The 26297-nt window shown below is 41.1% G+C and overlaps 1 protein-coding gene across 1 annotated transcript in view; it reads left to right on the top strand.

Moving 5' to 3' along the window:
- The window catches only part of tafa4b (TAFA chemokine like family member 4b), a 35675-nt gene extending 14002 nt beyond the window's left edge, over positions 1-21673 (top strand). Inside the window, exons 4-6 of the mRNA XM_020087147.2 lie at positions 7934-8089; positions 17995-18119; positions 20649-21673. Of these exons, the coding sequence (XP_019942706.1) occupies positions 7934-8089; positions 17995-18119; positions 20649-20660 (293 nt within the window). The 3' untranslated portion in view covers positions 20661-21673. The remainder of the gene's footprint in view (positions 1-7933; positions 8090-17994; positions 18120-20648) is intronic.
- The last annotated feature ends 4624 nt before the right edge of the window (positions 21674-26297 follow it).

Raw genomic sequence — 26297 nt, 5'->3', positions numbered from 1 at the left:
TGACCGAACGTGATCCAGATGAGACTTTGTTTTTAGGCTTGGGTTCAAAAGCCCCCCTCTCTGAATCCTCGAGCCCCAACAGATACAAGTGGCTCTTAAACCATAGAAGCTGTCAATAGATCAGTGTGGGTGTTGTCAGATCTGTGATCTGGTTACAGGAGGTCAGAGGTGATGCTGTTCTCAGCTGGCCTGATTCTTTGTTTCAAAACAAGCGTAAGTGTCATGTAGAAAAGGCCACAAAGGCTCATGGCTTCTAATCCTCAGGCTCTTAATTGACCAGTGTCTACACACACACACACACACACACCCACACACACCCCCACACCCCCACACACACACACACAGAAACACACACAAACACACACTTCTTTCATAGGTCGTGGACACATGCCTCCTCCCAACCCAAAAAACGACCAGTACAGTTATTGTTACAGTCATATGTTCCGAATTTATTGGGGCTAGCTACTGGAACAGTTGTGCTGAGTCACACAGGATCTCACACTTAGATTTGTTGGCGACAAACCTCCTGAGCCACCTCTTCCTCGAACTCAATGGTGACAATGGTCTTAATTATCTCTCGGTTTCTTTGCTCTCTCTGCTCGTGTTTTGCAAGGTGACCTTTACGTGCCACAGGAATACTACCAGCGCCCAGTCTGCGCAGTGAGTGATGGTATTAGTTTCCCTTTTGACGGAGAGGAGGCAGCCTGCTTACGGCAGGGACACTACTAATTGCAGGCCCTGTGTATTGTGAAGGTCAGTTTGGGTACCCACACCTCCTTGTTTCACTTGTGTTGTGGAACAAGGGGGCTCTCTCCCAAAACCAACTGGTGGAGGGTTTACTTTAATTAGTGTAAGTTGAAGACTTTGGCTGTGGACGTCGACACAACACACAAACAGCAGTTTGAGGCCAAAAAATAATTGGCAGTGCTTTTCGATTGCTAGATACATTTGTTTTGTTTCCCACTTAAGTGTTGTTTTTCTGTGCAGGTCAGTGAGGCATTTGTTTGAGCCATCCTTCTGCTGGTGTACCATCTGCTGCCACATGGTGGCTCTAGAGGTCAAAAAATGCTCAACTGGAAATATCTTTTTTTTTTATATCTTAGTCTCATTTACTCAGTGCCATTCTCAAAAGCAATCTGTCATCTTAAAGAAACTCACCTCAGAAACAGATCTATAATGGGAATGGGTGGAATGAATGTCAACTAACTTGAGACATGAGAAGACTGACAGTTGTCACTTTAAATTAGTTTGAAAACATAGCATCTGCTTTTTTTTTTCTAGCAGTACTCTGAGGCGTATAAAAAATGTTGAATGAGCCACCGAACGTTTCCTCCACTCACTGTTACTGTGTCTCCCAATGGGCAGGTGTTGCATATATTATCTGAAAACCAGTTTATCCACCAATTCACTTTGCTTTCTGTGACCTGCAGATTCTAAGTCCTGGGTATATATTTAAAAATAAAAAAAAACAACTAAATTGTATATATGCATTTGTAGCTTTTATGACCACTACCACTAGCGCTTTTAAAACAATAACAGATAGATAATTAATTTTCTCTTTCGGTCCTGAACGCCCATATCGCAGCAGGTAATAGCACAAACAAAATGGCACATCCAGGTCCATAACACTGAAACATCAAATAGCATCAACAGATGCATTCATTCCTCTCACAGCCATTTTCACAGCTGGTCCTCTCACTTAGATAAAACAAAGCTGTGAAGAAATGAAACCCATGGCAGAGAATGCAAATTAACACACCTATTGATTTTTTATCACTATTCATTTGGTCCCGCGCTGCGTTTTCATAACAAGAAACTATTTATAAGCAGGTCACAGAGTACATTGCGTTCCAGGAGGTGTCAATGTAACACAACACAAATTTACAAATTATGCACTCCGACCTTTTGTGTTGTTTCTTATTGAAACAGGTAAAATTACTGTGTTTTCATGGCTCCGCTTCTGAAATTCTGAGGTGCTTTTCTTTTTTCTTTATGGATGAAATTTTCTGAGACCAATTGGTCAGTTACTAATATGCAGAACTGATTCAATTTATTTATTAACATTACAATAATAATAATAATTATTATTATTATTTGTATAGTGCCTTTATAGTTTGATTAAGAAATCATACATTTTGTTTGGTTTCTTGGTTCAATATACTTTTAATCACAGAAGATGTTTCTTCATTCAATGTTTTTGCATTCACCTCAGCATCATGTGAATAAATGCATACCAGGATATTTCTGCATGAAAAGTGCAACTGTCAGGCTTTGGTCATATTCATTCTCTAAGCATGCTTGTAAACACGTCTTACACGACATCTACAAGAATGTCCATGCAAGCGTGCTCGACTGCAGTCTGTTTTTATCTAAAGCTGCTTATAAGATGTCTCCTTAAAAAACAACAGCTCTGACAAGGCCTCAGTGAGAAGGCTTTGTTTGGAATTTGTAGCACCTGAGTACTGGGCCGTACCAGCAACTTGTTATGGTCATTTGCATAAAGCTGGGTGATGCCTGACGTGGGCCTGCTAAGCCCTGATAATGTCTGCAGGATTGATGGGTTGTGCCGGACCTGGGTAAGGAAGGCATTGTGCAGTGGAGCAGGAGAAGGAAGGGCAATAAGTGCTTGGACTTAAGAAGGAAAAATTAGTAAAGAAAAAAAGTAAAAAAATGTTAGAGTTTAAAAAGGTTTGGAGATTCAGGTATGAATATGTTGCTTTATATTAGAGAATATGTTTGACGTCATTGTTACCTTGTTCAATGCAGCTGATCTTTCTAATCTTGCCACCTCTGACAGATTCACCAGATATCTGGTCTTTCATAGCGGTGGACATGCTTGTCAGATATTGACGAGGGAAAGACACAGCCCTTTGATAAATTGCACAGTTGTTCCTGCTTGCCTGTGTCTGTCAGAATACATCAAACGCCTGGCTAACCCATCGGTTCAAGGTAACTTGGTTTGTTGGCTGTATGGTTACTGTTGTCACCCACACGACCCTCCCTCCCTTTTGGCTGCTGCAGGAATAACAGCGTTTAGCCATGCTTGAGAAGTCTTTTCATCTGAGCGTGTGCAGGGCTGTATTACACTGAGACGGCCATAACAGAATAGTTTAAAGGCAACACTGAGACATTAGATACACTGTTATTATGTGTAAATAGCTATGGGGACGTAGTGGGTGAGGGGTGGGGTGGGGTGACTGCTCTACACAAGTATCATAAGCAGATGAGGGCTGCAGCTCTCTGAACACGGGCTGGTGGAGAGAAAACCAAACATTATTTCCTTCTGCTCTCCAAACATCTCTGGGTTCAGGTTCCGATCAGACTTTTTGAATTTGAAGTTGATAGATATTGACCTGACTTTATGATTTTTACTCCTTAAACAATGAACATCTTTATTAATTCCCTTCTCAGTAACAGTCTGCTACAGAAGAAGCTGTTAGGTCCTTATATTATAGACAAATTCCCATGTATTTCAGTATTGTTGCACTGAGCATGAAACATTTATGAAGTTTGTGCTGTAAGATATACACATAACTTTTTATTTCCAGTATGTTTGAAGACCGAGACAATGTCAAAACAACTACACTAAAGATACTAACAGTATCCCATGATAGACAAGCGTGTTTTGCAAAAGACAAGAAAAGTCTGGTTTTGGGGCAGCAGGGGTGGATGGTTTTGAATAGATTCCTCCCACATTCGATAGTTTTTGACCGTAAACTCTATATGGCTGTTAAACTTCTGTTTATCGATTAAATACGCTGGATGCTTAAGGTTATAAATCATAGATGCCTGTACGATGTGTATTTTAACTTAGGAAGTGTCTACTCTTACAAACTTTGAATATAATTTCATTACCTCTACCAAGGAGGATATTCTTTTGTCTGTTACTTAGCTAGTTAGTTAGGTAGTTAGCAGGATTACATTCAAAACTCCTGGATGGATTACCATTAAACTTTGATGAAAGATGCAGTGGGTCAAGGAAGAACTTTTATTAAATTTCAGTGTAGATCCAGGTTTTTAATATAGTGTTTTTCAACATTTCAACCATTTTCCCAGGGAACAATTCCTGGTTCTTGATGAAAACAAAATCAGGCACATTTGGGGAACTGAGATCTATGAGTGTGTGAAATATTGGTGCAGCTTGATTGAATTTAAAAGGACTGCTGCGCCTTGGCAGAGATATGCACTCTTCTTTATTTGGTCTTACTGTGTCAAATGCATCTGTTCGTTTTTAAGATATCTAGTAAACCGTATCCTGTTTTTCTTGTTGGACTAAAAGTCTGAGCATTTTTGACAACTACAACTATTATATTTTTATATTATATATTTTATATTTTTGTCTACTTTTGTCATTGAGAACTTTGACACTTTTGTCTTTTTTAGGTTATACTCAGGACATTGTCGTTGATTTCTCAGGGAATCATTTACCGGTGTGGTGTCTGAAATGCTATGTGTTGTCTTCCCTTTAAAGGAAGTCTATCCTTGGGCTTGAGGCCCCCAGCTCCTAAGAAAATCTGAGGAATTTTAGGTTGTTTGAGAATAACTGAATGTATACATTAGAGCATTAGACCACGGCTCTAACTGACACCCTAAATTTAAGCTGGTGCTATTCCCTTCCTGACACCGGACAATCTGGAGGAAAGCCAGATGCATTTTCTTTAGGTTCACGCAAACAACCCTCCTATATAAACGAGGAGTTGAAGTTGCCCCTCAGAAGAGATTCACATTGGCCCCGAATCTCTCTCCAGGCAAGAGAAGAGATTCACATTGACTCCGAATCTCTCTCCAGGCAGGAGAGATTCACATTGACTTCGGATCTCTCCATAGGCAGATTGCATTGCTTGTATTGATGCTGAACTTTTTGTAATAAACATTTTATACAATTAAGACGGTGTCATCGGAGATTCCTTCATCATCTTCACATCATCGCAACCCCAATATACGACACCGGTTTTATTGAAAAAATTCAGGCTTATTCAGGGGACTGATATTTATGAGTGTGTGCAATTTAGAGTGACCCGATGGATGTGACCGGACTGTTAGGTCTTGTGTGAGGTATGAGCTCTACTGGGTGCCATTCTAAGTATTTTAGACATGATCTGACTATTTTGACCTATCCCAATACGTTGATCATTTGTGTTGAACGATGAATTCTTGTCTGTCTGGGAGAGAATGTCAGCTGTCCATTACTAAAGCAAAAAGAGCTCTGAATGCCACTGTAACTAAGACTGCTAACACTGTGCTGTTTTTCTTTACTCACATTCCTCTGACACCACACAAACATTTTTCCACCTCACCACTGAACTGAAGACAGTTGAAAATAACTAATTTATGTATGTCTTGAAAAGTGAATGATATGCTAGGGACACCTTCTTACAGCTTCGTTTTATCTGCAGGATATTTTAACTTCTCAGTTATAAATCTTACAGAGGTAAGTTACTTCATATTCCAGAAATACTGCATAACGTACCTGATCATACTTTAATAATCCTTTTAATACAGTTAATGATATTTACAAGCTAACAAATAATCATCTGTTTCTACACACAGTTTTCTTCCTGATGAAGACACACACGCACACGCACACACACACACACACACACACACACACACACACACATCTTTAGAGGCTTCAGCTCTGATGTAGGCAGTAGATAGCAGAGACCTGTGACCCTTCTGACCTCATTACGCCAACAGGAGTTGAGCTGCGCTTTGTTCGTTCTGCCGCCTGTGACACCACTTCTCCTCCTCCTGCATGACTCTGTCCCTCGCTCTCTCTTTCTCACTAACAAGCTGCCTTTTTCTGAGACTTTTACCCAGGCACCACTGAATTCATTTCAATAATGATAATGGGGGCTTAAGTCTGATTAAAATAAGGGCAATTTTATTTCATTTGAATTACACTTTTTCTCCCATCAGAGCTTAAAAAACTGAAATTTCTTATCTCATTGAGTTCTGTTCTTGTCTATCCTAAATGTCTATCTGTAGATATAGGCTGTATGTGTTTGTGTGTGAGGGCAGGGGGTAGTGGGGGGTGTAATCTGGCAGCTGCTCCAGCCTCGGGAGAGCCTGAGACAGAGAAGTGAGGGAAATGAAAGTGGAGGGATGATAGCGGAGGGGCACCCTCAGAGAGCCAGGGATCATTGATGGGGCTCTCTGGAGAAGAGAACAAACAAACTTTAAATCAGAAAGGATGAGAGGGGCCATGGCCTGCAGAAATGGAACCCATTGCAGAGTGTGAATGTGTGCTGTGTGTGTTTGCAGCAGTGACTGTGTGTATGTGTGTGTGTGTGTGTGCACTTTTGTGTCTTGTCTGCAAAGCTCATTCAGCTGAGCATGAAAAGTTTTGGAGTCTGGGTAAAGTCACGTACATAAATGAAATCTGGGCTTATGATACAGTATAACCAAGGTTTTTCCAGGGCTGTAAAGAGGCTTATAGGTAGTAATGTCACCAGCAGGGTTTGCTGTGCCTAGAGAACGATGCCAGCGAGTCTCAGGAGTGCACGACAAGCTTTGAGACTGAAGATAAGGCGGCTGGATTCCGTTCAAAAGCCATAAGCAAAGATTATATTAACTAAACATTTTACCCAACATTTGTGGTGGATGTGTTTTTCTTTAGGTGACCACAAAAAACCCTTCCTCCTGAGGGTTTCATGGGTTTAACACGCTAGATAAAATGGGACATTAGCATTGACACTGCAGCACAGATTTTAACCTACTGTGTAACCTTTTTTCACACATTATGCTCATGCACATTAAGCAGATATAAAGTTGTCAACTGCTACATTTCTATTAAAAGCTTATTATTTCACAACATCACACATAAAGATGCATTTTGCCACCAGATGGACAGCTTTGGGTTAAAACTTTATGTCAAACATGACTTTATGTCCCATTTCTGTTGGAAGAATGTTACCATTTAAACAGAGCGAGATCCCCGAGGGAAGTGCGGAGATAATCAAGGGAGATAAGATGCCGTTTGTGTGTTGTGTGACTTTCAGAAACACAAATCCCAGATATTATGTGGATGTGAGCCACTTCTGGCAGTGATGCGGCATCTCTGGTCTTCTTGTGGCCTGGGCAAAATGGGTGTGAGCCTAAAGTGACCCAAATATCCCAAAACAAATGTGGGTCACTTTTGGCAAAAATGCGGTGCTCTCTGCAAGGTGTAACCTGGATGTTAAGCTAAAGTGGCCCATGTGGTAAAGGCTGAATATGGCCCAAATAGAACAAAAGTACTTCGGGCACCTTCGACACTTTTGGTTGACATGCAGTATTACTTTGGATTACTAATGGCCCAGGTCTGGCAAACGGGCAAACTGCCCAAGTGCCATCATACCATATGTGGGCCGAATGTGGGCCAAAAATGTTTGTTGTGTGCGAAAGCAAAAGCCAATATACATACACATACAAGAGCAGACATATAAATACACACATGTACTTAATAGTGATGGGTTCTGACCAGGTTCTGTTAGTAGGTTGTACCACCACATGACTTCCTCATAAAATGTGCATGTCTGATCAAGTGGCTCATTTAGTCTGAAATGAATCCAAAGAAATGTATTATTTTTGTCAACATGTCTTGTGCTCTCTGTTTTTCCCCTTCACACACTGAAAACAACAGAGCAGCCTCTGTGATGTAGATAATGAGGGCACTGGGCTGAGAATAAAAGCAAAGTATCACTAAAGAGATTTTATTTATGAATCAAAGAGTATGAGGCTGGAATAAGAAGGATTTTATATAAAACAGAATCATTGAGCAGATTTGTTTGATTGTCAGAGAGGCGGTTGTATTTGATTGTTTTTTGCAGCACAGCATTTGACTTAAACCACATTTTTGGCAACAACAAACCAAATGGGCACATTTTTACAGTCTATAAATTTCTATCAAGTAATGCCCTTCTCCTCTCCTTTCTACGCCTCTCTCTCTCAGTCTCGTACCAGGTGAAGCAGGGGACGTGTGAAGTGGTGGCCGTCCATCGCTGCTGTAATAAGAATAAGATTGAGGAGCGCTCTCAAACTGTCAAGTGTTCCTGTTTCCCGGGGCAGGTTGCCGGCACCACCAGAGCCAGACCTTCATGTGTGGAAGGTAAAAATCGCTGCATGTCTGTGTTTGTGTATATTCAAGAACGTCCTAGTGTAGTATTTGCAATCCCATATTCCAGAACCTCTATATTTTTTATGTCTGGCTTTTTTTTTATTTCTGTGAAGAAAAAATGCTACAGCAGACAGAAGCAGAATCTTCCCTGCGTGATTTTATAGTGGAGCTTTGAGTCTCTGGTTTGACTGGTCATTAAATTTACCCTGAAGTAGCTGTTAAGATTCCACCCTGCAATAAAATATACTGTATGTTCAGTATGAACCCATTTAACACTTAATTAAAGCTACAGTACATGACAACTATACAGTCAGAGAAATATTCCAACACAAGACGTTTTCATGGCTGCACCATTAAGTCAAAGAGAAATATATGAGATGCCTCGTGCATTTTTTTATTACACTTTTCCCCACAACTCTGCTGCAGAGTCTGTAAAGTTCTACCGCACCTATTTTATATTTGGAAACCTGAGGAACATGAGTAGAATTTAAAAGGAGGGTTTGTACGTATGGACAGTGCTCAGCTGCACAACATGTTTCCACAACGATTGAACCAGACAGGGTCAAAGAGGCTGAAAATATTTGTTATACAGAGCATTTCGCCTACAACATTAGCAGATTCAGTGTGAGAGATAAATGAGTTAATTGCAGGAAAGAATAAAATGTTGTGTTTTATGTAAATTAGCTGCCAGGTTAGAAGACAGCACTCAACCTCTCACACAAACAAAGCTGAACCTTTTAAACCTGATGGAAGGCCTGTTTATCCCTCAATTAAGAAAGATGCACAATTAATCACATCCGGTGTTGATAAATATTAAATATAAGATATTAACATTTGGCACCAGTGATATCCATGATTTCCAATTTACACTATGAAGATGAGATATTCTCCTTTGTATGGTTTATTGGAAAGTCAGTTTTAATAGTGTGTTTTTGCTCTTTGTAAAGAGTCTAAAATAGTTTATTGTGTGTACCTAGGATGTATATCCGAACCTTATATCTTTGCCCTGCCAGCTCAGCAGTCTGTGCTTCATCATTACCCATGAAAGTCTGCAGCCACTCACGTAGGTAATGAACCCCTGCCAAGAGTGTCTCCTTGCCTTCCTTTTCCCCCCATGATGTATGAAAAGAGGAGCAAATATTCAACAGCTGTCAGCCAAGACAGCCTCGGCCTCAAGTCTGGAAATTTAAACTGCTATTTAAAAGGCCTGATCTTATTTGGGACAGCATTTCACTTCATATCTAATCAGATCACTGAAGAACAGAATAGGTGTTGATTGAAAAGTTTTCCTTTGATCACTTTTATAGATCAAGACGTAAATTTGAGGTGATAACCGAAGCACTACCCAGGAGGTTTTGGGACAAATCTTGATGTTGACTCAGATGACATGGTGGTGAGCACTGTTACCTCAAAGCAAGAAGGTTTCTTGTTCAGGTATCCGCTTGGCCAAGGCTTTTCTGTGTGGAGTTTGCTTGTTCTCCCCATGTCTGCGTGGGTTTTCCTAAGGGTACTCCGGCTTCCTCCCACAAATACATGCAGCTTATGGTTAGATTGACAATAGATGGTTGTTGTTTGTCTCTATATGAAGGCCCTATGACCGTTCCAGCTTGGATTGGCCCCCGCTTCCCCCACTACCCTCAAAAGGATAGTGCGGTACAGATAATGGATAGATGGATGGATGTTGAGTCATAAATTAAGATTTGGTTGAGAAAAACTGAAGCCGATCAGTCATTATCCATAGAACTGTGCACACAGCACACACGTATAAATGTGTTTGTGCCTGTTAATGCATGCTGTGTATGTGTAATGACGGACAGATGAAAGCCACGGGTTGTTTTCATAGACCTGTGCTCCAGCCGTTTGTCCGCTCTGAGAGCTCCTGCCCAGCAAGAAACAAGCAGTGTCACTGACCCTTATCATCCACAGATGCTCCGCTGAGATCACCCCCACACACACACACAGTGTGTCAGCCAGCCTGATCCAATCACACTGCATTAGCCCCCTACCAGAGTAAAATACGTAGCTGTCTCATATGTGAGTGGCGCCAGTGACTCTCCCAAGCAACACGGGTTATTCAAACTGTTAAGGTCAGCTGGGAGGTGGAAGCTGATTCCACACTCGTACGGAGCTGAATGACTGATGGACCCGAGCAGATGGAGACTTTTTATAAATTGTGTGGACACAGATGAAGTGAAGTATTTTTTCAGACTTAGAACTTGACCATTCTTAATTTGTCTTTTTTTGATATAAGGATAATCAAGAATACGTTAACTCACCCTAACAAGACTTTCAGTTTACAGACAATGTAATCTGCTAAGAGGAAGCCCAGTGAATTAAAAGATTGATGTATCAAAACACACTTATAACACACTTAAATTCTACTCAAACAACTAGAAACATTTTTGTATTTTATTAACTGTGTAACGCCTGTGAGTTGGAGACACTGGCTTTTTAACCTCAATGCTACATGTGTATAATAAAACTGAGATGTATACAAAGAAAAAAAAATAGCACATGGATATAGACAAGATTTCGATTTTTTTAGAATCATTTTAAAAACAATAGTCTGACCATATCACATATCGATACTGGCTGAAAGAAAATAATTGGAATGCTAATGTTTTGCTGTTGCACAAACTAGGCCTTCATATTTAATGTGGGTGTTAAACTCTGGAGATCATCATTATCTCACCAATTACTGAAGTACTACATGTTTTGTATATTATGTGGGCTGTGAAATAACAACTTAATACAACTTTGCCTCACTCTTTCTCATGTCCCAATGAAACAAGCAAATCTCACGTTTGTCCGTCTGTTCTGATCCACTGGGTTGCTATTCCTGCATGTGGCCAGTAGACGGTGCTTTTCCCATTCAAATGACTCAGTCACGGACACACCATGGAATTCATTTCAACACTACTTTCCCCCAATAAACAAGCAGGATTGTTGTTTAGCCTCTTTGATGAGTTCCTTTATGGGAACAATCGCTTGATAATGATAAAATCAAGCAACCAGAGCAAACATGATTGGCTTCGTAATGAAATTGGGATAAATAAGGAATCCTGTGAAACTTTGCCAACCTCTCAGGAAAAGTGTGGCCCCTGATGCTATGCTTTTGTTTGCTCACTTCAAAGACTAAGCATCACTTGCTGAAAGGAAGAAATAACAATGACAAGCATCAGTAAAACCAGTTCACCTACACACACACACACACACACACACACACACACACACACACACACACACACTAGCTGTGAGGTTTTTCTAATTTCCCATTCAGCTCTCACCTCAGAGTCGCACCCCCTCTCACTTTAAAATCCAGCGCTCGGCAGCACTTATCTCATGAGTCATGCTTGACCTCGGAGTTCACACTTACAAAGGCTCTCACCCCATCTGACACTGTTTCACTCACACAGACACGTCTGCGGACACACATCCACTCACACGCCTCTCACCTTTGTCGGCTGGAGCGCTGATGGGAGAGAGAGAACCCCTCTCGGTAGCCGGCCCTTTGTAGAAAAGCTTCAGTGTAAATGGAGTTACATTACTGATGCCGGCTGAAAGAGGAGTAAATGGTAGCAGGTCCCATTACTGGCTGCTGCACCGGGCCCATTACTGTCAGACTAACTTTTTCAAGTGAACTTCCTTTATTTTTTGTTCCATTTATCATGAAAGCCATTTCTTTTTGCTTTTATTTTATATTATGATAATGGTGTGTGAGTGAATGAGGAGTTACTGCTGTAAAAAAGGTGATTTAGAAAAATCTAAATCTGAGAGTTAAGAGTTTTTATGGGTAGAATTGATTACAGAGGTCATGGGGTTAAACTGTTTCTCTGTTACTCTACAGGAGAGATGCAGTGGGTCTATAGAGTTGTTTAAGTGTGTCTCCACGGTTTGGTTCCACTGTTGTGTTGTCAGGATTAATAAAATGTTTGTGTCTCAATTGAGGTTCTGCCAAGTTTGGTCAGTCTCACAGTGTTTGTTAGGAAAGTGTTGGCTGTGGTCTGTGTTTGTGTGCACCTCCAGGGAATGAATGTAAATCTCTACAATGCTCTGAAACAAACTTATCCTCTTGTATAGTGTGTGGTATTGCTTCTATATGAACAATATACAGTGATTATGCTATAATATGTAAGTATTCCTCATCAAGCAAACGTTTTACTTTCAAAACTCAACATCAATAAAAAATAAATATTAGCGTCAACACTTTACAAAGGTGGAGGTGGAGAGGAACTACCTCTTTTAAGAGCATCAAATTATAAACACGTTATTATCCACACAAATTGTCAGCGCATTAACCTGCATGGGGCCTTTTAATATTGTAGACAATACATGCAGAGCTAAATGGAACCACTTTATATGCATACCGTTGTTTTATTTTACCTTCAACAATGAGTCCCATCAAATTAACCTCTGTGCTTTTATCTGCAGAGAGCTATTCAGTACGAAGTTCAGGTAAATTCAAAGTTAACAATGTTTTTTGTCATAAATGCAGTGGAGCAAAAGTAGAAATTTGCATGCAAAGGAAATAAGTGAATTAGACTTACTAATTGAGCAGATTACTTGAACAAATGTCCTTTTTTGTTCAATTTCAATTTGGTATGTGTCTAGTGCTAGTAAAAAAGGACTTTAAATCTTTCCACAGACACTATCACTAAAGTGTGTTCGGCGGTGAAGAGCACAGAGGCCTGATAAAAATGGCGAATGAGTGGATTTAGTTCAGTGTGAGTGTGTTCACAGACAAACTGTGTTTCATTATTGGGCAAAGAAATCAAGTTAAGTGTGTCAGCACATCAACCTGCTGTTGTTTACTGTAATATTTGCTCCATAATACATGCTTGTGTCATTCTGTCAGTCTGTTTCATGAGTGCGCAAATGTGTATAATCTCTCTGAAAGTTTTTCAACAATATTTTCCAATTGCCTTTGTCTCATTGAGAAGTGTGTGTGAGTGTTTGAGAGAGAGAGAGCTGGGGCAACAGAGACTCAGTGTGTTAGTAAATCATTACAGAAAGAGATGGATGCCTCTCTCCAACTGCTCCTGCACTCCAGGATCACTGAGTGGAACAGTTACAATGCCTGGGGGTATTAATACCTCTGGGTCCACCCCCAACTTCTTGTGTGTGTGTGTGTGTGTGTGTGTGCGCGCATGTATTTGTGTTTGTGTAAAGGTGCATCATATTCCCTTTAAATAGTAATGATCTGGGAGAAACGGCACAGGACTGCTTGTGGCTGTGCTTTTACGCATGACACTTACAGCACAGTGGGGACTGTATATATATATAAACACACACACACACACACACGTGTGCACGCATGCAAATACACTGTACATAGACACACATTTGCAAAGTAAAAGTAAACTTCCCGTTGCAGTTTGTGTTGATTCATTGAGTGAGTTCAGGGATTACCTTTGTAAAGAATTAATGGGAAAACACTCCCTCACACCTGAGTGCACATACTGTATTAGTGTGCCCGGTCCTACATCAAACAGGCTACATTTGAATGATACAATGGGATACGTATTCACTGAATCAAAGGTTCATCTATTATTCTCTATCATGTGTCTCGACTGACTTTAGATGAAAGTAGGTGAGAGGGGAAGAAAATCCCTTTTAACCTGGTAACTTTTCAGTTTAATCTCCTGAAATTGATTTTGTCTATAAAATTCACAGATGCTGTATATTTATATAGTGTGAGTGTAAGCGGATGTGTGGAGAACTATGGGGGACAGTGTGTGCATTTGGGTGTGAATGTTATTGTGTTCTTATTCCATGAAAATGTGTGAATTTCTTACAAAGTGTCACATATCAGTTTGGATGTTTTTCTATAAAATACCTGCTGAGGTGGAAGTGGCATGCATTCATCATGTGTTAATTGGTCTCCAACAAGGAATATCACACACGAGATTATTACAATAGTCGAACAGGTGTGTTTGGATGTGGTGATTAGAGTCTGAACTATGTGAAGTCGAGACTAAATATGCAAATAAGGGGACCTGCAATTTTAACTTTGTCCACTTGATGTCAGAAACATTACAATGACAATGCAAGCGGCAGCGCAGGAAGGAAGGAGCTGACGCCTGCAGCTTTGTTGGGGTGAATGCTCATGTAGATGACATACTTGCTTGCACATACAAACACAAAAAAGCTGTAACCACAACCGGCATAAAGATGAGTGTCACTTATCAGGTGTGTGTGTGTGGGTATGTGTGTGTGAAAGAGAGAGATTGACATGTTTTGATGAGTAGGAGGAGAGACAGAGCTGTAGGCAGCCTCATAGTGTGAAACCTCAACAGACCTAATTTAGAGCACCGCAGAGACTGAGCCAGAACCCAGGGAATAGCATAGCCCCAGTCCCTGGTGTTGCCTAATCACCTGCACCTTAAGCAAAGCTCTGTCTAGACATTTGCTCTCATCTGATCCCGTGCTGGAAATTTTAGAGGGGACTTAAAACGGAGCCATTTTGAGTTGTAATGAGCTGATGGTTACTGTGATGAAATGCATGCCGGAGCTGTAACCCTTTTTAATTAGCATATGCACCTTTTCTGAATATAAATGCAGACTCTTAATGAGACTGATGCAATTAGAGGTAGACTGAGAGGTACTTTGTGTGTTATACACGTTTAACCTGGAGATAATGCATCATATCTTTCTATTCTGAGAACTTGCCAATATGAGTGTTTTCACACTTACTAGTGTTGTGGTAAAGATGTCAGAGGAAGAATTGTGCAGGGAGAGCGATTGTTTCAATCATTTTCAGACCAACCAAGCTACTAACACTTGTAAAGTTTTTTTGACTCAACCTAAGTTGACAATTGTGACTGTGTAAATAATAAATGGTCTGTATTTTTAAAGCGCTCTTCTACTCTTGATGACCACTCAAAGCTCCATACCGTACAGTTTTGCCATCAACCCATTCACAAACACATTCATACAGTGCATCTACGTGCATCACTCACTCACTCCAGGCACTTTAAGTCTTGCCCAAGGACCCTTCAGCACGCAGATTGGAGGAAATGGATGGCCTAACCACTGATCCTCTGTTTAGTGGACGACTCACTCTACCTCCTGAGCCACAGCTGCCTGTAATGTGGTGTTAACTGTGTGACCAATTTACCATTTACAAATCATGTTAACGAGTTCAACACTGTATGCCTTTTAGTATGTAGAGCTGCTGTAGAAGAGTCATAGCAGTTTCCCCTGTAGCTACAAGCTTCATATTTGATATTCATTTTTTATCAAGTCTCACTCTAACTTGAACCCTATCAGGCAAATTGTGATTTGTGAATATCTGCTATACAAATACAGTTTGATTGATTGAACTCTTAGCAACTACAAATCAGCATATTTTTGTAAGATGTCAAATTTTTCCTTTAAAGTAGAATTCAAGATGCCCACCCTGAGTGGAAGTCAAATCCTATAGCTTCAGAAGCAAGCTTGCAAAACCAGGTTTTCAGGCCATCTAATAGCTGTCATTGAAGGCCTCACAGATGTCATGCTAGCACCAAGCACACAGGCTCTGCACATCTACAACAGGACATGGAAAAATATGTTCCCAGAGGTGATGATCTCACTGCTAACTACTCCACGCACAGTAAGTATCTGTGTAATCTTTTTATCATTGATCTGTTGAGACCCGTCTCTGAGATCACAGGACATCACAGGTCACATACAGGGACCCTCTTCATTCTCTGACATGACAGGCAGGTGCTTGTGTGTCCCGCCCGTCCTGCCTTCCTTGTATAGCATGAGATAAGCTGCAGGGAATGCTAACTCCATAATAGCACTCACAGGCCATGCCCATTAGCTCTAAATAACACTCTCACAGTGCAAAGCACCGTTGTCGACACCATAATGGCCACATTAACGAGCATTACACAGCCATTGGTTTTTAGAACCGCTTACTGCCACTGAGCTCATGCATCATAACAGTATGTTCAACATTATGCCTTCTGATAGCTGTGAGAGTTTTTTCTTTTGTGGTGACCAATTTGGCATGGGCTTCCCTCTTCTCCTTACATGCCTTCCTGTTCCTGTCGTTGAATATGTGCTGCCTATTTTCCACTCCGCTTCAGTTCTTTACCCTCCTTCTCTCTGTTCTCTATGTTTAATCTGCCTCTGTCTTTGTTGGACTCGGTCATCCTCAAACGGCCTCCTTCTTCCTCCGCCCTTCTCTCTCTGCATCTCTTAGTTCCCTTCGCTGCTCATTTCCTCAATACAAAGATGTTTTGTTGGTGAGCACCTATTATTTAGCCTTGTCTTCTTCCCTCTTTTTCTCTCTCAGTCACAGTGTTGTCTTCTTACAAGGTACTTGAGAGGATTTGTCCGTGTTCTTTTTGCATAATGCAGTTGAAAGCCCATTTTCCTGCCAATACCACCTTGTCTCCATCCTTTGTTGGGAACAATGGTCACAGGAGATCAAAATTTATTTCTAAACACCATCAATCCTGCAACCAAATGAAGTTGGAGAATTGGGTGCAGTCTCATATCCAGCTCTGTCTCAACAGTGGAGACAGGGGGATGGATGGATGATAAGTTTGGAAAGAGGGACCAGAGTTATTCTCAGCCATCAGTCTGTCTTCTGTTGAGACAGTGGGTCAGATGATCTGGAAGATTTGAGTGTCAGCTGCTCTGGTTTTAACACCAGATTACATGTAGATCAAGTTCAGAAGCTTGATCTTATCCATTTCCTCACACCTAAATATAGAGAAAGTCATTACCCTATTCTTTCTCTATACAATTAGGCATAAGGCCCTTAATATAAATATAATTTCACAACATTACACGGAATGAGCTGGACATGAGTTTTAAAGAGGACGTTTATACTTGTAAAAATTGTACAGATCATAAACATTAGTGTTTCTTGTCGAAAGCAATTCTTTATCATAATCCTGTTCATACTCCCTGTAGTTCATTGTCTATAGTGGTACCTTGTATTCATTTGACTGTAATGTAGAGAAAATAGGGACATTAGGAAATAAGTAGTGAAAGTAAGAATATCACACATCTTCACAATTACAAAAACATGCCTATATTCGCCTCAAGTACTAGAAACAATAGAGTGACTTATTCAAAGATCTCTGTCTGTCTTTGTAGCATTACATGGTGGCCATATCTGATTAGATATATGCAGCAAAGACTTTTATTAGTTATCACTTCCTCGGCTTTACAGTGAATTTCTGTGTCATATTTCCCCCATTCCTTCTGCTTTCATTTTTTCCCCTCTTGTGAATGCCAGGCCTATTCCACACAGGGTTTAAGATGGGGGATTACATTAATCTGATTAAAATGAAAAAAACAGGTAACTGCTTCTGCTTTTTAGCTCCTGTGAAAATCACAGTAATCATATTACAGATGAAAACACACACTCACACACTCATACACTCACACACTCATACACACGCTCACAGATATCGGAGGATTGAACAGAAGCAAAGTGTTTTGTTACAAGCGCTATCCATGGTGCTGATCCTGCTGCAGTCCCAGCTGTAGGATCAGCACCACTGACAGCACTTGTGACATTATCACTTTCAAAATGGTATTATCGGTACTTTGTCTATTCTGAAATAATTGTTTATGTTGTGCTGTGTGTACAGTAAAATACATGGTGGTGATTAGCACTGTCACTAGCAGGATCTCCCATGGTCCAAAGACATGCAGATTGGGATTTGGTTAATTTGTGTAAATGTGAGTGTAAATTGTTGTTTTTCTCTATATTGTGGCCTTGCGAGTCACTGATGACCTGTCCACTATGTAACCCTCACCCTCAATCTTGACCCTCATAAGCGGTACAGATAATGGATGGATAATAAAATGAGTAGATAACAAGAATGTGTGTTATCCAAGGTTCACTGCTGATCATATTAACCGCTGTATTCCTCTTCCTTTTTCTCTAGCCTCCATTGTAGCCCAGAAGTGGTGGTGCCAAATGCATCCGTGTATGGATGGGGAGGAGTGTAAGGTCCTGCCTGACCTGACTGGCTGGTCCTGCAGCACCGGCAACAAAGTCAAAACCACCAAGGTGAGATGAATGCCTTTCTTGTCCCTTCGAATAAGTTCAGTTAAATTTTATTTGCCAAAGCACAACACACATTTTCTTGATGCATTTTACATAGTAAGGTTGAGACGTTACAAAATTATAAAGAAACCCAACAATTCCCAAAACAAGTATTGTGGAAATAGGAGAGAAAAAAATCCCTTTAATAGGAAGAGACCTCCAACAGGACCAGACTCAAAGTGGGAGGAGATCTGCCTCGACCACTTGGGGTCAGCGGGGAAAAATGGAAAGAGGGAGAGCGTGAAAAGAGGGGAAAGAAGAAATAGGAAGGAGAAGAGAGATGAGACCAGGAACATCATATTCAAGCTCCATCAGACTGTACGTTATAATGAAAATGATAATGGTGATATTTATAGATATAATGATATTATTAATGACAGCAGCACTGGTTTATTCTACTACTACTTCTACTAATAATGATAATAATAACAGTAATAATATTAATAATGCCTACCACCTGCACCCCTGTCTCCATTGTCTATCAAATACATTTTTGTCCACACTTTGTGCATTTTCCCTCACACATGCTGCTATTTTCCTTACATTTGTTATTGTGCTGTTTTATGTTACTGCACTATCGCCTACATTAATATCCAGCCAAACACAATTATGGCACTGGCTTTGATCTCTTCTCATTTGTATGTAACAACAAACCATGTAACCTTATCAGTTCTCACTCCCATGAGGAAGACTTGATGTCCTCTGGTTTGAATAACATTTGATGTAGGTGGAATTGACCTTGATCTTTATTGAACTGATTTATTTTTCTGTAAAACAACTTGCCTCAATTAGTGTCTAGTGAACAAGCTTTCAACCACATGATCCATATTTCTATTTTTAATACTGAATGTAAGAAAAGAACTCATATAACTAATCTAAAGGTTTCAGATTGATAAATCATGACTGTTATATAATTTAAGCAATTTAACATATCCAGAATATTAGATATAAAATACAAAGCTAATAAACAAGCAACCCCCCCATGTGTGTCTTGCTTGTTAACCTGCTGTAACTGTGTCTATTCAGACAAGAGAAAAACACAACACATCTGTACACTCTGTATCCAACACATCCACCGCGTGATGCCATGTTAACTGACACTATTCAGATGAGATGAATTGATTTAAATGAGGGTCCTTCATGGCCCTTTGTAAACTGTTGAGGTGTGAAAGTTAATTTGCGGGACTGACAACCAAGTGTGTGTAGGTGTGTGTGTGTGTGTGCATGCGCCAGAGAGTGCGCTGTGGGACGGAGCAGGTGCAGTTTATTTACAGGTGAAATATAAGAAGAGAAACAGTTGTGAGGGAAGCGGTGCAAGCGCCATAAGAGTAATTGCTCGAGAGATGGCATAACAGCACAACATCTGTTGCATTCATTAGAATGCATTATGGCTGGGGCCTTCCACAGAGGCTTTACAATTAAGAGTCATAATTAAATTGGTGAGTGAGATAGACTGAGGAACAGAGGCACTGCTGGGCTCAGTCACAGGCAGTGGAATTAATGACCCTGGGCCTAACACCAACTCTGGGACTGACAGGTGCAATTATCCTCATTCTGTTGCATGTTGCCTTTTCTCTTTTTCGTCCATCCCCCCCTCCTTGTGTTTTGTTTCACCCACACCGTCTGACTAGTCGATCAGCTGAGAGAGGGACGAGGAACCAATGGCTGACTGCATCAGTGGACATTAATTGTGCATTTGCAAGGTGCTTTGGGACCGGGGAGCGGTTTCTTGGAGACTTGGTGGCAGATGTCACTGAAGATAGTTGCAATGAGACTTCGATTCCCTGGCAACCGCTCGCACAGCTCCGCTCGCACAGCTCCGCTCGCACAGCTCCCTCTGTATCTCTCTTTTTCTGCATCTCCCTTTCTACCAATGGCCTCCTTTTACCACCTCAGTGTCTCATTCACCACAGTGATTTGTATCTGTCCGGCTAGATTTCACTCCCACACAGCATAGGTGGGCTGTAGAAAGATGCATAGATCGCCTGACTGAAGCACATAGATACTGTTTGACAAGGAACAGCAAAGACAATGCACCATTAGATACATGTTGTCACTTGTCCCATTTTATACTGGCTTCAGGGACTGGAACTGGAGCCAGGATTTCTTGATATATGAGTATATTTGAAATGCACATGGGGGGGGGGGGGCTTGATGGAAAACAAGCTCCTTACAACTCCATTTATATATCTTCAACTTCCTGTCTGAGTGTAAACAAACCCTATTAGCTCAGAGACATGTGAATTTCAGCTTTTAGCAGTTCTGTTCCCTGTAATCACTCAGCCGGACAGAATGCAAATACAAAACATTTTCAATTCAATGAAACCAGAAAGGGGGAACATGTTTATGATCTGGAATATTCTCCCAGTGACCCCTGATTGGCTCTTTCAAACGATAACATTAATTTTGCAAGTGTGAAGAGGGGCAAAGAGTAGCTCCATATAATTACATATTTCACTTTTTTTATCTGTGGTATTGTTTTTTCTTTTTCAGGTCACACGATAGCAAGAGAGCTGCTGAGCCATGAGGAAACCTGAAACTCTCCATGTGGAAAGGATGGATGACTCACAAATATCTACTGTACAATGGGGAGGACTATCAAGAAAAGGACCGCTGTCAGGCCATCCATCACAAAACAATGGGATAAAATGTACTCATCACAAACTGTTCTCTTGGCTACACGGAGCCACACATATGGCATATACAATATGCTGGTTAAGACCAATAAACTACAATCATGGACAACCAGGGTACATGTGGACACAGATGGACTTATTTTCCAGTATTGGACAACGTGTGGATTGATCACAAACTGGTCGATTTTAGACACAGATTAAGCATTTCAAAGTATATATTTCAACAAAGCATTTGTGGACGACTGTGAGATCTAAAGAGAGCTAAAAGCTTAAAGTGCAGCTGGATGCCGTCCAGACCTGTCTCAATACATAGAGCTTATACTGTGCAGATGATTTGGCAGAAATGAAAGCGATAGCAGCTCATAACTAGCAAATAGCAAATAAGCGTGGAATTGCTCTTGTGGGTCAAGTCACCACCATGAATGTTTTGCAGAAGTCATTTTGCAGTTCTAATTAAGAATTGCAGTGTAGGATCATAACAACATATTAAAAATTCATGTAAGATATTTGCACTAGTTGCGACCGTTTGAGAATGTTTCGTTTTTCTAGATTTCTCCCATCTTTTGCTGTTGATGTCACATGAAATTGAAGGTGAGCATTTTGTAAAACATCAGACGCTTGAAGTAGATAAATATATATAAATATATAGACATCACGCCCCATTTTTTCTGAGTAGTTATTGGTTAAAAACGGCTCTTATGATGAGCCTCACTTAAATGCAGGCTGATACAAACTAGAGAAGTGTGATTCATCTGTCTCATTCTCAGAAACCTTTTCCAGCTCAGCCTTCAAACTTATACAGTATATCTTTCATCTATTATATTCACTCTGTGACATCTCTTATGTTAGCTGTTAAAAGGAGGTCCATAAAATGTTCAAACAAGCGGATGAGTTGTCTTTATGATGTTATTTCACTTTATTGGAAATGTTTTCTCCTTTCTCTTTCTTGACGCTCAGCCTTTTAATCTTTCAAGGCACTGTAAATACAAAGCATTTGTATGGACAGGGTTTTGTGCACCACCTTTATTAGGAGTAGTGTGCTTTTGTTTGGCCACTGCCCACTGATTGCCCCCAGAATCCCCCTCTACATCAGTGCTCCAACCAGATATACTGAAATAATTGCCACAGATAATGGCAGTTCAACCCTTTGAAGACATATTTTTTTCCCTACAGGGCTGGATCATTACTGCACTGAGTACAATAGCGTAGAGCCCAAAACAACCAGCTTCAATCTTTCAATTACGTGTGTCCATTTTCCCTCTCACACTCCCCCTCTCTTTGAATCTCTCTGGGCCTTCTCTCGTCTCTGCTCCACTGCATATCGTGCAAGACAGGGAACATTTAAAATAGTTTTCACACACTGTCCCACATACAAATCTTTATTTCTCTGTTGTTTGTACTCATGTGCAGCGCTTTGCTCTTATTCCTTCTAGAATTTCAAGTGCAAGTCTTTCCCAAACTGTCTGTGTCTGCCTCTCTGATATGTGAATGTGTTGGGTCAGTGTGCCCAGGGGTTAGCCCGCTGGGGGCCGCGCCTCTGCGAATGAGAGCTTCTGCTTTCAGACATGCTGCTTTGTGAGCTATGATAAATCTGTGGGCTGCTGCCTCTCCAGCTCCAGCTCTGAGCCGGAGGGAGCTGAGGGACAGCAGGGCTACCAGTCGCAGGCAGCTCCGCGCTCTCATTACTGAGAGGCCTGGATAGCACTGGGCTCCTCTCGGGACCACTGACATGGAATATTTTTAGGCCTACGGTGCAGCACTGCAGTCGGGCCAGTCACACCACAATGCCCTCTTTCCTACAGCAGGGTCTCAGCCACAATGGTTCATTTAGAGTAGAGCTACGACTTTCTGCAGACATTTGCACATACACTAATACACCTGCAGTCACATAAACATGCTGCTTAAAGGTGAAAAGCCATTACTACAGCCAATATAAGGCACAATGTCCCCCTTTATGTGAGCCTACTGCCTTTGCTCCCTCTGCCCTACATGGCTCTCTGCAGTGGAATCAATAGTTGAGGACAATTTGCGCCGCGCTGCTCCCTGGTGGCTGGGGTTTGACGCTGCAGCTCAATCTTCAGTTTCAGGCCCATTTCAGCCGTGCTTAGACCTCCCGGGGACTAATTCACAGCTCATTTAACGCCAAGACTCTTTAACAAGAAAATCTGCAAACTGCACCGTACATACATTCACAACTGCTGTGCAGGCTGGTGCTCTGCCTTCGCCAATTTATGAGAAAGGAAGGCGACCGAGCCTCAAGGTATCTTGGAGGCATTTCACATTAGCATATTCACCTTTAATGAGACACAGACACCTTGCATGCAAATTTAACAGATATCAGTGCCTATCCACAGGACTACAGTCAGCTGTTTGTATAAAAAAAAAAACCTCAAACCTGCTCTCTACATCCTTGGTACCAGTTGATTTAAAAAATTCAGCGTATGAAGTGTTTACAGACACATTCTTCAGTGTAAAAAATTATCTTGTTTTTTTTAACTGGAAGAGGATGTGTGTTGTGTGTCAGCAGGGGTCTAACCTCCCAAATGTCCCATGGAGACTGGTTGCTTTTATCTTCACAGGTTATAGCAACTGGTGGGACCCAGAGGGAAGGACTCACTGAAGCAAACAAACGGCATGGAGGAAATAACTGCTGAATAACATGCTAATGAGAGAGGGTAGGTAGTTTGGGTATGAGTGGAAAACAGGAAATGCTAAGCTATACCTGAAAAGAAAAAAAATACACAGATAAAGAGGTATAGCTGTAGTGTCTGAGAGAGGTGGAGTGTGTGAAGAGTATTTTAAGTATGTCTTTGTTTATACACTAAGCCTGGGTGGCTCCCGAGAGGCCACTTGCATCGTCAAACCAAGCGGCTCCAATAGTCCATCATCACACTTGTCAGCAATTCACACATTCAGTACCTAGAGAGGGAGAAATAAGGGGATGAAACACTGCTGTCTCGGCTTATGCATCATCTTTTGTCAAGTCCAATTTGTATTAGCCTCTAGCCATATTCAGGAAATATGGGTTCAGGATTCATGTTCAGTAAGAATGGTAATCTTCAGATGAAGTGAGTGTGTCAGAGGCAGAGAGATGTGTGACAACTTGAGTCGGCTCTAAGAAAAGAGAGCATCGCCATTGTGGAGGAAACAGGCTCCAACTGTCTGAATCTGACACTGATTTAATATAAGTCAGAGGGAGATTAGCTGATGAAGATGATCTGATCAGCGTTATCAGTGTCGGACGCCATCCGCTGGTCTTGTCATTGTCACTTCAAAGGGAACAAATCTACTGAAAGCCCAAATGTTTCCCTCAGGAGGTCAAATCTTTTTTAGCTCAATAATTTTGACACATGATTATTGAAATGTGCTCAGATGTGTGTACAAAAACTCTCAAAAATACATTATTCAAACTCAATTGTTTTCGGGCCTTTTATCATCACTCAGCTCACTGGAGAACTCAACACAGTCAGTGCCCTTTAATCAGTATTCTGGTGCGGCGCGTTAGAATTGTGCAACATGGTCACATGCTTTTATTGGCGACCACAGCTGATTAGCCTTCAGGTGATGGTATGGGGATTAATTGCATTAGCTCCACTCTATTACCCAGCATGGCGTATGTGACAAAAACACCACAACACAGCCCATTAAAATTCAATGAAACCAAGCAAAAAAAACCCAGCAAACAATCAAAAGTGTCTTTAATATTCATTTTGCAGCAGGCCTGCAACAGCCCGATATTGATGGTGGAGTGAATGGGGGATTCATTAACATCCCCTCTCTCACTGCTTGCTCTCACTGAGCCGTTCCTTGCTGCGTCGTCAAACTCACTTATCTCGCTGAAGCAATTAGCCACTGGAGGCTCCATTGACCTGAGTCTTTGTTAGACGAGTGGGTTACATTAGCATGGCCGTAGCCTGGCAGTCTTGGCAGTGCATGTGTTGGTGCAAATGTGAGAGGCACTGATAAAGTGGAGCCCTGTGGTGTGCACACATACACATTTTGTATGTGTGTGTTTATGGGAGGATACAGGAGCTACATACATGCATATTTACCAGCTTCAACCATTGTGCTACTATTGAGCACCTATAGGCTATACACTTAATATATGTGCTGTTCGGCTGCTTGTGCAAAGAGGGGAGAATATCAGTCAGTGTAAGCAATTCACATATGTGTGTACATTTCATTATGCCGGCCTTTATGCTATGCTATACAAAAAGAAATCAAGATCAGAATGCACAGTCACACTGATAATATACACAACAGCTGTCAGACACCAGCAGCATACATTTCAATGCACATTATCTCTATTTATTATGTGGTGCACATGTGCAGCAGAGGTGACAGATTTAATTTAGACTACACACACACAATATGATGAGTTGCAATGCTTGCAGGCGCAAGGAATTGCTTACTGTCACTGCTGAGCATATAGAGACCATAATGTGGAGCATGCAAGCTGTGTCACTCATCGGGAGAGTATGGAATGGTAACTCTGCTATTTAAAGTCTGTTTTTAATTTGAAGAAATTGTATTTACTTAACTGTAACACTGTGTTACTGTCAGCCATATGGCAAGCTTCCTGACATGTGAGAGCCCAACAACAAAAGGAAATCCCCATTAAGAAAGAATTTCACTGTCAGACAAACAGCCCCCATTCATGCTAAGCAGAGAAATAGCCTCCTAGTAAGTGTTTCAGTGTTTACACCAATGACAACAACAGCTAAGTGTGCATGCATTATTCATAATTAATTATCCAAATGTGCCTCTCTGTCCTTATTTACCAAATTAATGGTTTGTTTTGCTGAAAAATGTCTTCTGTCTGCTACGTTGGGTGGAGAAACAGCATCCTCATAAATTTCCCTGGCAGGAGAGGTATGGAGAGAGTGATGAGACAGAACAAGGAAAGATCAAACATACAGAAACCATTAGTTCCGCTGCTTTTAAGTCTGACTGCTATACCTTCAATATCAGCACAGACAGCAACCTCACAACTTGTACAATGTTGAGGCACTTGTAGCAAAACTGAGCATCAAACTCCTGCCCCATCTGCAGGCTAACCTCAACATTTGTATTTCTTTAAGTGCATTGAATGAATAGTACGTAGACAAAAACATTTGGAATTGGTAGATTTCCTCCTCCAGCCACGACAGGATATCTGTGGCTACAATGTAATCTTATATACTGCGACAGTCCCCTAAGAGTTATTGTAAATTATTACCGATTTTGTTTGCCAATACAAGGCAAATTATCCTGGGTCTTTGCTAAGAATCCTGCAACATTAAACATGTTTCACTCTGAGAAAAGTCTCCCTCTCCACCATGCAGCAGTCTCTCATCTGCTTGTTGCCTCTCTCTCTTTAATGGTAGGAGCTCTTCATTCATATACTCTGGCTCAAACAAGAATTGAAGGCCATCAAAGTCAAATGCTTCACCGACATTGTCACACATCAGACAAAGATTCAGCCATCACAGTTTCTCACAGAGAAATACAAACTGCTCTCTTCAAC

Source organism: Paralichthys olivaceus, chromosome 2 (genome assembly GCF_024713975.1).
Source record: "Paralichthys olivaceus isolate ysfri-2021 chromosome 2, ASM2471397v2, whole genome shotgun sequence".
In the NCBI taxonomy this organism is placed as follows: domain Eukaryota; kingdom Metazoa; phylum Chordata; class Actinopteri; order Pleuronectiformes; family Paralichthyidae; genus Paralichthys; species Paralichthys olivaceus.
This window is presented reverse-complemented; position numbering and strand designations above follow the sequence as displayed.